Here is a 14,872-nt window from a genome sequence, read left to right as displayed (position 1 = left end):
ATGCAGAAGGTTTCAAAATTTCTGTCAAAAATATATGTAAATATTCAAAGGAAAGACTCGCGTTTTCTTTGGCAAGAGCAACTTGTTATAGAGGAGCAACGGCTTCTAGGAATAAATGCCTTTCTAATCATCTCTTGTAGCTTAAATAAGGCATCTACACTGTCTTTTTTTCTACTTGCTAGTCGTCTAAGATGTTGTCTAGTTTCCAAAATTAAATCTCAAACACTTTCAGATAAACTGAATTTTAAAATTTGTAGTTGGAAAAAGTAAATGCAGTTCTGCAGAAAGCTATATATCCTTCTTTCTGTTCACTAAACATAGAAACTTTTAATTTTTACAGATTTGTAAACAAATGGTTTGAATCAGGAACATTTTTCTTATTAAAATTATTAATTAGCACTGTTATTAATAGCATTATTGTATTTGTAAACAGCTTTCTCTTTTTCTTTTTCCTTTCCTTTTCTGAAAATGGCTGACTAGGATATTCAAGCTGAATGTACAAGTATAGATATATACGATACAGCCACAATTATTTATATTTGCTTATTGAAATAGCATTTGCTTGCATGCATGCTAAGTAGTTGCATGCGCTTGTTCCAGTGTGCACATGCAGTTACCTGACATGTTGATGTAAACACAGATGCATTTTGTTTTGCGCATGCATTTTTGGATGCATCTTCATCTATCATTTAAAAATTTCAGTTCTGATGAGAGGAAAACTATGCTGCTAAGCAGAGCGTTATTTGTAAAATACGCCTCCTTTCTGTTATTACCTATAACTCACTGTGCTAATCAGTCTTTCCTGCATTACTCTGTCCATGCTGGCCTTTGAGTAGTACAACCAAATTGTCATTGTCAGAGGAGTTTCATCATCTGATGACAAAATGCAGTGTGTGTAAAATAGGCCGCATATTTCTATCCAAAGGTCTCCTGGCAGAGGGGAGTCTGTAAGGAAACTTCCCTGAAGGGATCGTGCTTGGTTGCTCTCAGAATTTTAACGGTAACCCTCAATTTCCCTGTTTCTGGAGGCTATTTTAATTCAGTGTATTATTGCATTCTTTGGTTCTAGGTGAGAAGAATACCAGTTGCAAATTGCAGTAGATATGTTTCCAAGCAAGAATGCTTATCTGCAAAGGATCCCTACTGTGGGTGGTGTTCTCTGAATCAAAGGTATTTTCTGGTATTTTAGCCTTGCATATAAAAGCAATGCATTATTACTCAGTGTACATTTTTACAGGCTTGGGGGTATTCAGCATCAAGATTGTATCTACTGAACTTTTATGAAATCAATCATAGCCATAATTACGAGCGACTTTATTGTTATGTGAAAAGGAGCTCTGTACCTTTTAGAGCCTATGTTAACCCTCAGACTTTTGAGATCTATCCATAAAATGCATGTTGGGCTAAAAAGAAGAAATTGCTCTGGTTTTAGAGCAGATAGTTTTGCTTTCTAAATTGATTGAGAGAGAAAATTGTATACTCATACTTGAAGCATCTTAATAGTTGGGAGTCTCTTGCAGGTTAGTGGAGGGAAAGAGCACTCAGTTTTCTTCAATATTCACAATTCCCTGCTTTGGATCCACTGCCTTTGGTTTAGGCTAGAGGAGAATTAGTTTCTAAGTACTTTGTCCTTGCATTTGAGTGATGAGGTTTGCTGCTTTCTTTGAATCAGGTTTTAAAGCTACTGCATGTTTGGCCTGGATTTAAGGAATTCCTGGGTCATCGAGCCTAGTCTTGGCAATTGCAAGAAATCACATAATGTAAACCCACCATAAACTGATCAAGCTCCATCTTAAACTTAGATGGGCTTTTTGTCCTGCTTGTTGTGATCGCATGGCTATCCAAGTGTTTATTTTTTTCCTGGTTAAAATCTCTCTGCTCATTTTCATCACACGTGTATCTATGGAGAGGTTATACTTGTCCTAGTGCCCACAGTGCCTTGGTTTTCCCTGTCCCTCACATTCATTGTCTCCCTGGTTTTGCAGTCCCGTTCTTCACTTTCATTATGCTGTGCTGAAACAGCTGCTTTCACGTAAGGCACTCCTTTCTTCAACTCCATTCCAGTAGATCTTCTGTGAAGTTTCTATGCATCCTTTTAAAATAAGGATGGCCCGGGCTGTCAAAGTGTTCCACAAGAGATTTCAGCTTGTTCAGTGGTCTTTAATCCTTCCCGGTTTGTCCAGGAAGCACCTTACGTTGTGTGTCCTGGGATCATAAATGTCTTTTTCATGACTGCAACACATTGATGGACCACAGTCATCCATGATCACATAAAGCCCCCAGGCCCTTCTGTTTCTCTGTTTTCTTTCCAACTGATGAGTTTCCAGTCTATAGCACATATGGGTTGTGAGATTTTTATTGATGTAGGTACATGTTCTTGTACTTGTGCTTTGAAATGTCATCCCATTTCAAAGTTATCCAAGCTTTCCTGTGTGGTAGTCTCATCCTACTCTGCATGGCAATGTTCCCAACTTTGTATCATCAGCTGATGTTATCAGTGTATACCTTATTTTTATGCCAGTTCCACTGATTAAAACATGAAGTAAAACTGGCTAAAAGATTGATTTTTAAGGAATTCCACTAGTAACCATCCTTTAAAAGGTTAATACAACTCATTTTGGTTTTGTTTCAGTGTTACCATGATTTTGCTGAAGATTTGCTTCTTTGTGTTTGCAAAGGTGGTTATCAGAAGAGAGTAGGTGTTTATTCTCTAGTGTGCTTTCTTTTGTTTTTTTTTTCATATCCTCTTTTCCTGTCTTATTAGAGACTCTATAAGTTACAGCGGTAAGCTTTTCAGGCTTCTAGTTACCTTATAAAGAGCTTACAAATAACAGTTTTCAGTCAGTAAATCCCCTACTTAGTAGGGGAATCACCGTAAGTTTCCACCCAGTTGAAAAAGAAGTAGTTTACTCTTTTGGAGAAAAAACGAAGTACTGTAATATGGATTTCTTCAACACCTACATATTTTTTCATTGTTAACACTTAGCATCATTAAATGTTTTTGTGAAGAGAGAGCTCTAATTAAAGTTTTAGAAAAAGAGGACGTTTTTAACAGATACTTTTATTAAAGTCCACTATAGCAATATATTCCATAATATTTTATTCTTTTTTGAAAAAATGCACATGGTGTTGTCACAAAAGTTTTTATTTTGAATTAGAGATCAATTATATGTTTTATACTTTCACTTGAAAATAAATTTTATATTAAATGTGCACCGAATTTTTTAAATAAAACTTAATAGCAGGGCTTCATTTTGAAGACAGTATGAACTCAAATCCAGTATTTTGATGAAAAAATATGCGCGTTTTATTACAGATGAAACAAAATGTTGCCAATCTTCCCATGTCTACTCTGTCTTCCATAAGGACAAATATATAAATTCCTCTTTTCCCTTAAAATCATTCAAAACAATTAGTCATAGCATAGTGTGATTTCTCCTAGTGTTTATAGATTTTCTATAGATGAATCAGATTTACCTGAAGTATGTTGAAATTATTCCAGTACAAGGCACTGATGTTTTACATGTATTTTCAATATGGAAATAACACAGTATGTCTATGGGTGCCTGAAATCTGAACCTGAAGTTCCATAGGGTATTTAAAGCAGATGGTGCCCCTTTGCCTCTCATGGAAGCCTCGGAATCCTGCTCTCTCAATTTGCTCTCTTCCCCCAGTTAATTAATTAATCTCACCCTCTGCTTTGTGTCTTGTCTTGCTACTATGTCTAAATTCTCTTTTGTGTTGGACATGGTCTGGGCTACTCCACCTTTCCAAGAAAGCCAGACTGCAGAAACTTTCAGCAACTTTTGCTGTATTGATATTTTTTACTTTCTTAGTATTTCTCTGAATTTGTATGTAAATTTTCACAAATAATATTTATCTGTTCTGTGCATTACAGCATGCTTGCAAACAGTGTAGATTGTCTCAAAATAGGAATACAACAAAATAATCTCATCCTTAAATGAGTGGACTTCTTGTTACTCTTTGCTTCTACAGGGCAATTGGGAAAATTTATGCTGAGAGGCATCAGATGCTCTACTTCCCCTTATGTGTCTGTTTCCTATGAAATGACCATTTTCCATTGCCAATTCTTTGAAAGTTAAACATCAGCTTTTAGAGCAACAAAAGACAATTTTTTTTTCCTGGCATAGACAATTACAGACCTTGGTCCTAGGTGATAGTACATTTTTTGCAATGAAATTGTTAGATTCTTCGTTGTAGTTTAGGGAAGCTGGCTCCCTCCTTGTGTTGCTCTGGCAGCCTAAGAATGTAAATATCTTTGTCCGGAGATGGTTTTAAATATTCAGCTTTATCAACTGTTTTCTTTTTTAATATGTTAATATTAGTGTCACTGAGATGTATGTGTTTATTTAGTGCCAAGTCTGACAAGTACATTGCCTTGCATGGTCAAGAGTGTGATCCTCAGCCCATCAGAAACTTTTGGATGTCTCTCTGCCATGCCTCATTGCCAGTGAAAATTATTTAGCATCTGGTTTATGGACATGAGTTAATGACAGATCCCAACCATCCTTTGTAGTTCTAAAGCTGGTGCTGATGGACCTTTGTGATCTCAGTAAGCTGAACAGAGATATAAATGAGACTTAAATTTGTCCTGATTGTTAGCCATTCTTCCAATTTCTGACAGTGTAGTTGTGTTCTGAATGTATTCAGATGCAAAGCTCCACCAGGTTCTTACATAGTGGTTTCCTCAGTTAGACGCAAAGCTCCACCAGGTTCTTACATAGTGGTTTCCTCAGTTAGACCACAAAGGAAGTGACCCCGTGATTAACTTCATTGCTATTGCCAACATCTTAATTTACAGAGAAGGTGGCCTTAGGGTTTGTATGGTTTGTGGGGTTATTTGGGGCATTTTGGAAAGTGGTGGGTATGTTTCTTGAAAGTCTTTTATGTGTTATTCCTTCTGAAGAACAAAAACATTGTGAAATATGTTCAAACAGTGAGCTCCTCATGCAAAAATTATATCAAGGTCCATGCTCTGCAAGAATGTCCACATTTCTAGTTTTTAGCAAAAGAATAGTTCCGTAATACACGTCTCTAGTCACATAATTGAAGCAAGACATGTTTCTACCTTTTGTAGAAAAGTATTATTATTAAAGCATTAAGTATCACATTTATGAATATTCAAATTAATATTAAAATATTAAGTTATATGCATTTGGCAGTAACTTGTCTTTACTTGCTAGCTATAGGAAATTACTTGAAGTTAATCTATGAATTGTTCATTAGCTGTTCGCATCAGACAATATTTTAAAGATTCATCTTTCAGACTCAGTGACTGTCCATCTAATTTGTATTCCAATATTCTCTTTTTTTATTGCATGCTTTAATATGTATTATCCTTACAGTACTTATATATCCTGGTGTTCCCTCCTTCTTACTTAATTTTATGCTGTTGTATAGTTTTTCTTTCCTCCAATTTGACATTTACAACATTTTTGTTTACTTTTTGCCATCCTACCTCTGAAATTAATTTTATTATTGAAGATGGAGAAATCTGTTTTGAACTACCTTTTCAAAACAGGTGTTCTTAACCAAGAGCAAAGATTACCATTCACATCAGTGGACAATAGAGGTGATTGGGAAAAAGAATTCATCTCAGCTCTACACATTTGAAGCGTAGCTCCACATCTGAGCTTCATCCCCATCTCCTCTTAGTCTTATCAGAGAGAAGCAGCAGAATCTATAGTGTGATTAATTTCCTTTTTGTGTGAATGTCTAAAATAACTTAGGAGAATCTTACCCTGAAAGAGCATATTTCTCCCCATTGAGTGTAGAGTGAAAAGGGGTCAGATCTAGAGCTGTACAATGAAGCAGTCGAAAGTGGGTGTGATGTATTCCATCTCAGGCTACCACGTCCGTCGTTACTGGCCAAGTATCTTGTATATGTTTAAGTTCCGTTGACTTAATGAGGACCCTAGAGCATATATCAATGCAGAGTAATTTATTCTGATAAGCAGAAGATTTTGTTGATTGTTTCCCTGGAGCTTTTTGCAGTTTTAACCATATTCCTGTAAAAAAATCAATAGTGTTGCTGTAAAAAATCAATAGCATACTAAACAAGTTGAAGTACAGTGTCTGAAAAAAAAGCCATCATAAGGAAGCTAGTATAATTTTATGTATAATTTTAGGTGCACATTAAAAGAAAATTGTACGCGTTCAAACAGCACAAAGGGTTGGTATAACATCTCACATGCACCTGATAAAGATCTGAAAATCCTGCTAAGTTTCCCTGCCAGAAATCAGGTATGTATACCCAATTTTATGTGTATTTGTTTATTGTGACTTAAAATGTGTCATTTTGTCACTTATTGCAGCTTTCCCTCTTTTGTCACTACATTCCATACATATGTCCTTCTTACCTCAACAATTGGCGAAAGTACTGGAAATCTCAGTATGCTGAATATGTAGATCAGACAGATGTTCTTTTCCTCTCCCATAAAATGTATCTTGAAGCTATACTTCATGATGTTGACTCAAAGATTCACTATGCTGACAAAGAGAACTTTTCCATTATATCACTATCAGCTATTTTCATATTTCCAGTGAATATGGATTGAGTGCATTATGTAAGTTCTGAGCTTTGTAACAAGTTACAAAACATTCACTGGGGCGCATATGCTAACACAAATGCGTCTTTAAGTGCTTGATATTAGTATTTACTCAGTATCTGTTCACAGCAAACATAGCCTTGAGTATTTGATTATCAAGTATTGTGACCGGCCACTTAATCTGCATGCTATTGTTTCTGGTTTCCTGATTGAATGCATTAGTGTGTTCATATTTGTAAAGCACTCTCAGCGAGAAACAAAGAATAATTAATTACAAGACAAATTTTGTTTCACAATTAAGTGCAGTTTGGATATGGATGCAAATGTAGGCTCTCTGTGAGGACTTATGGTCTTGCTCAAATATTTTGAAGGAATTATAATAGCATGTAATACTTTTATAGCAAAATTATTTTTTTTAAGATCAAAAATATTCCAGAATGCTCCCCTCACATACCTTAGAGATCCATTTAATTTCCATAAGTAAGCAATGCTGTTCCTTTCAGGACTCTTTGTATTGTTTTTCCTGTTGGGAGTGGGCCTCTCCTTGGAGAAGCTACCTAATGAATTATCTGCTTCTGCCACAAAAAATTTCTTTCCTGCATTTCATAGTTTCAAGTTTTCTGTAAAAACAAGATGAGAAGTTAACAATTTTTACAAGAAATATATTTTTATGTTTTTATTGTTTTATAGGTCACTGTGTCTACAAGCATAAGCAAAACCCTTACTTCCTGTATGATAGAAATTGTAAAACCTATTGAAATATTTTGTGAAAATGTAGTGCTGAAAAACTCATCCTGTTTCTGCAGTCTAACTACTCTGGTGACAATGGATTATGGTATGTTTTAATATTACATTTATTTAGTACTTATTCGCTGTCTTTTATTGCTGAAGAGAACTGAGCACAAATACTAGCCTTATGTGTATAATAGTAGGTAATACTCTTTATTAAATGTCATTGAAAAAAAGTTCCTGTTCTGTCAAGTGATTTGAGTATGCTTACTCTATTCTTGATAATTAAATATCTGTTAATATGGAATCCTCTCTAGAAGTAATAAAACATATTAACCTATAACTAGAAGCAGCTTCTTCAAATAAGCCTGTAGCAGTGCCGTCTCTCGGCTTTGGGGAGTATATTTACGTGGTGCAGTTAGCAGCTGTGTAAGGAAACTTCAGGTAGCTACAATGACAATCAAGCTGGCTGGAGCCATGGAAGCAGTGTTGTTCCAGTGCCCTGCCTTGACAAATTAACCTATCTCAGCCCTTCTCTCACCTGCAAACAGAATTTGTCTTTGCAACAATCAGTACCGGCATAAGTAAGAGGAGAATCTGTGAATGTCTGTACAACAAATAATCTCAACATTCAGTGAACCCCTTGGTCAACCTCACTTAGATACTTGTAAGAAAGGGATTTTCCCAATTAGATGATTAGTAGAAAAATATATGGTTCAAGGGCAATTTGGCTAGTATACCTTTTGTGTTCGACTTGATTTCTTTAATCTTTCTGAATTACTGGTAGAATCCCTTCGCTATTTTTGTACTATTTTGTTCAATGGTAGTTCTCAGAATTAGAGGCCTGAGCCATTTGTACTGGATGCATGGATTGTGCCATCTGTTTTGGGCATCCTGTGGGAAACTTTTGTCCTGGAGAAACTGGCTGCTCATGGCTTGGACATATGTACAGTATGCTACGTGAAGAACTGGCTGGATGGCTGGGCTCAAAGAGTCATAGGTGAATGGAGTTCAATCCCATTAGCAGCCGGTCACCAGTGACATTCCCCCAGGCTCAATCTTGGGGATAGTTCTGTTTAGCTTTTTTGTCAATCTGGATGAGAGAATCAAGTGCACCCTTAGTAAGCTTGCCACCAAGTTAGTTGGCACTATTGGTCTGCTTGAGGGCAGGAGGGCTTTGCAGAGGGATCTGGATAGGCTGGATCGATGGGCCGAGGCCAATCCCATGACATTCAACAAGGCTAAGTGCGGGGTGCTGCACTTGGGTCATAACAACCCCATGCAGCAATACAGGCTTGGGGAACAGTGGCTGGGAAGCTGCTCAACAGAAAAGGACCTGTGGGTGCTGGTCAACAGCTGGCAGAACGTGAGCCAGCAGCAGGCCCAGGTGGCCCAGAAGGCCAATGGCATCCTAGTCTGCATCAAAAATAGTTTGGCCAGCAGGATGAGGGAAGTGTTTGCCCCCTTTTACATGGCACTGGTGAGACCACACCTTGAGAGTACTGTGTTCAGTTTTGAGCCCCATGCTACAAGGAGGATATTGAGTTGCTGGAGCACGTGCAGAGAAGAGCAGCAAAGCTGGTGAAGGGACTAGAAACCTAGACTTATGAGGAGCAACTGAGGGAACTGGGGTTGTTTAGTCTGGAGAGGAGGATGAAGGGAGATGTCATCACTGCCTACAGCTACCTGAAAAGAACTTGCAACAAGGAGTGTGTTGGTATCTTCTCTCACATGACAAACAATAAGACAGAAGGAAACAGTCACAAGTTGCACAAGAGGAGGTTTAGGTTGAACATGAGGAAGAATTTCTTCATGGAGAGCATGGTCAAACATTACAATGGGCTGCCCAGGAAAGTGGTGAAGTCCCTATCCCTGGAGGTACTTGAGTGATGTGTGAATGTGGCACTAAGGGACATGGTCTAGTGATGTGACTCAGTTGATGGTTGGACTTGATCATAGAGTCATGGAATCATTAAGGTTGGAAAAGACCTCCAAGATCATCTAGTCCAACCATCCCTCTACCACCAGTATCACCCACTAAACCATGTCCCTAAGCACCACATCCATCCTTTCCTTCAACACCCCCAGGGACGGTGACTCCACCACCTCCCTGGGCAACCTGTTCCAATGCCTGACTGCTCTTTCTGAGAAGAAATGTCTCCTCATTTCCAACCTGAACCTCCCCCGGCGCAACTTGAAGCCATTCCCTCTAGTTCTGTCACTAGTTATCTGTGAGAAGAGGCCAACCCCCAGCTCCCCACACCTTCCTTTCAGGTAGTTGTAGAGAGCAATAAGGTCTCCCCTGAGCCTCCTCTTCTCCAGACTAAAGAACCCCAGTGCCCTCAGCCGCCCCTCACAGGACTTGTGTTCCAGGCCCTTCACCAGCCTTGTAGCCCTTCTCTGGACACACTCCAGGGCCTCGATGTCTTTCGTGTAGTGAGGGGCCCAAAACTGAACATAGGAATGGTCTTGATGATCTTGAAAGTATTTTCCAACCTAAATGATTCTGTGATTCTATGATTAAGTAATAGAATGATCTGGTAAATTACTGAATATCTGGACTTTTTGAGCTGTTCTCTAGGTTCTCAAAGTTGAGATGATAATCCTTCACAGTGGAGTCTTTTTTGACTAACAGGAGTAAAATATCCCCCTTGCATTTCTTCAGGGATCTATATAGAAACACAGGGTTCTTTTATTACAGGTTGTCTTTTCACCTTTTTTAAGTTGCCTATGTTAGAATACAAAATAGAATAGAGGCAGGTTCCCTGGAATATTGGGACTTCAGGAGCTTATCCACAGCCTTTGCACAGGAAAAACTCCTCTGATACCATATATTTTTGTGTGCCATGTTCCTGTCTGAGAATCAAGAGGAAAAGACTTTTTCCCTAGCAGGCGACAGCTAGGCTGATATGCGTTGGGTATTCTAGACTATTAAGGTGGCTTTAGTAAACACTGTAAAGGACAAAAGGACAAAAATCCTTTTTTAAGGACAAAAGCATTAGAGAAGAAAATACGTCCTTTACAGACCTAGTCCCAAACGCCATGCTTTCTTGTAGTTATGGAGTTCATTGTCATTTTGGTTCTGTGTCTTCCTGGACTAGGGCTTTCTCTTACTCCATTAGCAGGTCTTCAGAATATAGTATTATGGAAGCCTGGTTGCCTTGCTTGTATTTTGTGCCAAAGATGAGCGCTTTTACTGTGTTAACCAGAAGGCTGTGAGCTTAGCTCGTGCCTGCCAGTGTTACTGCCATTCACATGTTCCTATAAGTTACATTAGTGGGCAATAGAAGTGTGGGAGTTATGTTGACTGTTTATAGCACCTCGTGTAAAGTGACCTCAGTCTCACCAGAACATGCATTTGCAAAATTCCTTCAGGGACCATTTCTTGAAAAAAACATTTTGAAAATATCTGCTACTCAATGCAGTCGGATGGATTTTGAAAGGTCAGCCCAGGCCATGCAGAAAGAAATAGTTTTTTGTTTTGTTTTGTTTTGTTTTGTTTGTTTGTTTGTTTTTCTGTTAATTTCAACAGAGACAAAATCAGGAAACCATTTTTGACTGTGTCATTTTTAAAGTATTTAAACTTAGAAGACAAGCTTTGCCAGAAGTGGTAATTTTCTTGCTTTTACTTATTACTCCTAGTAAAATACTGTTTTTCAGTAGTCTGTGGTTTAAGACCTGTCTCATATAATGACCTAGGCAAGTGATTTGGGCAATTTTGTGCCCAGCACGTCAGATTTCTGCAGATATGTAGATTTCTGGAGATGCAAATAGGTGTTTGGTGGAGGATTTCGGAGTGTCTGTGTGCACTCATCTACATCTTCAAGCACTGAAATACCTTTAAAAATCAGACTCTTTGCTTTCCATTTAGTAAGGTATTTAAGCACATGAACAGTACCAAGGGTTGTTTCTGAAAAGCACGCAAGTGACCTTTGCAGTAAGCACCCAAGTGCCGTGCTGGCATTTGGAGCTAGGAGATACTACTGATTTAGCAGTTTAGATGTAGCCAAAGCTGGTTTTCATCTGAATAAGCCAGCCTGTGGTAAAGATAAAGCTTTCCCTACCTTTACAAGGTGGGTATGCTTTAAATCTATGTAGCTTTCCTGTATTAAAAATCTATCTGCTTCCTAGCATAGAAAAGCCAGAAAGGTCTGCACACATGGGTTTCATTTGATCTCAGACAGCCATTCATTCTGCAGACGTACACATCTGCAGGCACACAGATGAAAGAGACCATGGCTTAAGTGGTATATAGCTAACTCTGTTTTTCGATGTGGTATTCTGCTCATGGGAGAAGATAGTCTTTCATTCCACAGCTGCCAGCGAATTGTCGGTATAGTAATTACTAGCTGAAATAATGGCAAATTGACTCATGCAATCATAAAAGATTTAAATAGGATGAAAATTGCTACTGCATAGATTACAAAAGAAGACTCTGAAACCAAGTGAGACAGAAAGAAATAGAAGTACAGTATGTTGGGATGTCTTGCATTAGAACAGTCTGTTGTGTTAGAATGTTTGAATTCAGGGTCTGGCTATGCTACAGGTATACTGTATGCTCTTCAGGAGATGATTTTACATTCCCACTTCACAGTGGCATTTCCTTATCTGTATCTTTACAATTGCATTACTTGTCTATATTGTGCATAGGTGGCATCAAGCTAAATTAATGAGTGTGTATATAGTCTTTAAATAACTCAGCAGAAGGATGCTATAGAAGGATAAAATCTAGTTATTTTTATCAGTCAAAAGTGTGAGGAATATGTGTGTGAGAATACCATGTAGAGAACAGCTGAAGGCATATGAGTCTTCAAGTCAATTATTTTTTAACAGGTATTTCTTGTAATATCCAGCATATGTCTAACAGTCACATTCTTCCAGATTGTCTAGTCCTTGAAGCATCGCTGTCCTCGAGCTCTTGGAATATCACACAAACATTTCAGTTGGAAAAGTAAGAGCCTGATTCCTATTGAAATTCTTTGAGGGGTTTATGTGTGTGCACAGGAAGGGGGGTATGAAATATGATTGTTCTTTTTTTTTGGTGTTTATTAAGGAAATACATTCCACTAAATATACCCAAATCCCTTTTTTTGGCGCATTTCCTCCTTCACCTCTTTTTTTATTGCCCTTGAAGAGCTGCTTCTTTTGATGACTCTTTTATTTAATGGGACCCTGGCAGCCGTAGGAGAGGCATTATAATGGCTGAATGACAAATGTCTGAAAAAATAATAAAGGATGCCATAACGACATTAAGATCTTTTTTGTCTGTATGAGAAAGGTGAGCCTCTGATACTCAGGATAAGACCTAAGTCAGAGAAATCAACAGATTTTTTGAAAGTAACTTTATGGAGCTGTTTTTTAATGGAGTAGGTTGTGATTTAGATGTGCTACATGGGTAACATAAATACAATTAAAACAGAAAATGACATCAAATCTGCTAACAGTAATAGTAAATACCTATTGTTCTGTACACACTATTTTTCAGAGCCACACTTCTTGTTGACAGGTTGCGGTAGAAATCATTTCTGCCCAGTATGTGACCTAACCCTTTATGATTTTTGGTTGTTAAAACTTAGATGTGACTAACATATACTCTAGGTGTCTGCAGTGTTTCACACCCCTGTCCTTTACAAGGAGCCTGATTTATAGGCACCAGTGATGAAACCGATATCCTGCTTTTGGGGAAGTGGCACATCACTGCCCAGTCCCTGGAGCAACACAGAGAAGAAGCTGTCTTTCTCTAAATCACAGCATTTCTCAGCATGTGTAGCCTATGCTACTCTTCGCTATCCTCTTCGCTCATTGATGCATAGCAAAACAATGAGCTTGTCTCCAACAGGCATATTTTTTTGGAAAGGGGAGACAACAGCAAACCAACAATACTTGCTAATACTACACACATAGAATAGAAGTTCAGGAAAGCTGTAAAAGAATCGACGATGGTTTTCTTTGTCCTTTTCATGATTGAAAGTACAATCTGGCCACTTATATACCGGAAAAACCACATCAAAATGAAATCCAAAGTGCTCTGTCTGCTTCACGCTTTTTAGAAATGTATGACTTTCAGCATCTTAGCGCAGATGATATTTCATACTAAATTTGTCCTCAGAATAAGCAGAACAGAACAATAGGCTTGGAGGGTAAACTCAGGTTATGTTTTACACATTTCATTACATGCTTGCCAGATTTTTCTCTTGCATTTGTGCTTTTTTTCTGTCACTTGAAATTTCACATTCATGACTGACTCTAGATTGAGTCCTTGTGTTTTACAAAACCCTGTTTTCTGTGTTACCAGCTGCTCACGGTGTATAAACGATGGTCAGTGTGCCAGCTGTAAATGGACGCGTGTCTCTTCCGCCACTGCCTGCCAGGTGAAGTTTGTGAGGAAAGCTGGAATCCCCTGTGATACCTTTTCATTGTATTTTTTTACATCTGAGCAGTAATCTGTCTCTTTCTTGTCCTGACATGGAGAAATGCTGATTTTTTTCAGGATAGTTGCAGCACCACAACTGCTTCCCAAGGGATCGCCACTGCACAGAAATCAGAGGTAAGTTAGCCTTTTCAGATCAGCATTGTTGAAGTAATGTGGGTTGGAGAAGAAATTTGTATAAAATGAAAGAACTTTGAAGGAAGAATTGAGTTATGGATGAGGAAACAATTTGTTATACAAAAAGCGCAAAACTTGGATTAGTGCTATTTTTCTTAGTGCTTGGATGGTGCTTAAAGATTCCCACTAAGTTTTGGAGTTTGGATCCAGACACTGAGACAGTAAGCACTGCAAAAGTCATGTGCCTACCTCTAGACGCAGTATTTGCAATATTGCCTTAAATGCCAGAATCCACGTGTACTGTGTTTAGGTGATCTAGTGACAAAAGCCAGCGGATCAGCTGGAGATGGAGCTACCCTCCATCCATCCCACCCAAGAAGGATCATTGGAAAGGAAGGAGTGTTGCTGGTGGCAAAAGACCTTTCTGAACCTGGTTGTTTGGTTCTCTTCTGAAATCGTATAGACTGTGTGAACCTATCCCTTTTTTTTTCAAATGACAGCCCTTTAACCATGAGGTTATCCCTTCATTCTTTATGGTACCAAATGTATTTATTTTTTCATAAAACTGAGCAATCTTGTCATCAGTGGTTGCTTATGACATACAGGTGTTAGGAGAGAAATGAGTATCGAAGAGAAATTTGACTGATGAGTAAGTGCATAGAGGTTTGCTGCCTACAATTCTGGGTTTCTGCTTTTCTGTGAATGATAACATGGTTGGTATAAATAGGCACTGTCTTCTTATCTCTAAATGTTTCATTAGAACTACCCAAACTTTTACATGTGAAGACAGGAATTACCTCTTAAATCCAGCAGTTCAGCTGAGGTGTCTTAAACAAGATCACAAAAGCCGTTTTGTTTTCTGCAGAGATGTGTGGGATTGCAATACTCGGGCTTCTGAACATTAATATTCTGGATTTGGTGTGCATACAAGCATTAGTGCTGGTGAAAGAACAGAGGAGATTCTTCTTTGCTCTTCTTCCAAGTGCATTAATTTGACATTGGTAAATAGTTGGAATTGCCTGGGAGA

General features: G+C 38.2%; 1 protein-coding gene across 1 annotated transcript in view; it reads left to right on the top strand.

Annotated features, from left to right (window-relative positions):
- The window catches only part of PLXNC1 (plexin C1), a 72,378-nt gene that overhangs the window by 15,169 nt on the left and 42,337 nt on the right, over window positions 1-14,872 (top strand). The window contains exons 4-9 of the mRNA XM_035551619.2: window positions 1,070-1,170; window positions 6,150-6,264; window positions 7,260-7,404; window positions 12,180-12,249; window positions 13,594-13,669; window positions 13,789-13,845. Of these exons, the coding sequence (XP_035407512.1) occupies window positions 1,070-1,170; window positions 6,150-6,264; window positions 7,260-7,404; window positions 12,180-12,249; window positions 13,594-13,669; window positions 13,789-13,845 (564 nt within the window). The remainder of the gene's footprint in view (window positions 1-1,069; window positions 1,171-6,149; window positions 6,265-7,259; window positions 7,405-12,179; window positions 12,250-13,593; window positions 13,670-13,788; window positions 13,846-14,872) is intronic.

This window comes from Cygnus atratus, chromosome 1 (assembly GCF_013377495.2).
Source record: "Cygnus atratus isolate AKBS03 ecotype Queensland, Australia chromosome 1, CAtr_DNAZoo_HiC_assembly, whole genome shotgun sequence".
NCBI lineage: Eukaryota > Metazoa > Chordata > Aves > Anseriformes > Anatidae > Cygnus > Cygnus atratus.
Note: the sequence above shows the minus strand (reverse complement) of the source record. Positions and strands in the feature narration are given on the sequence as shown.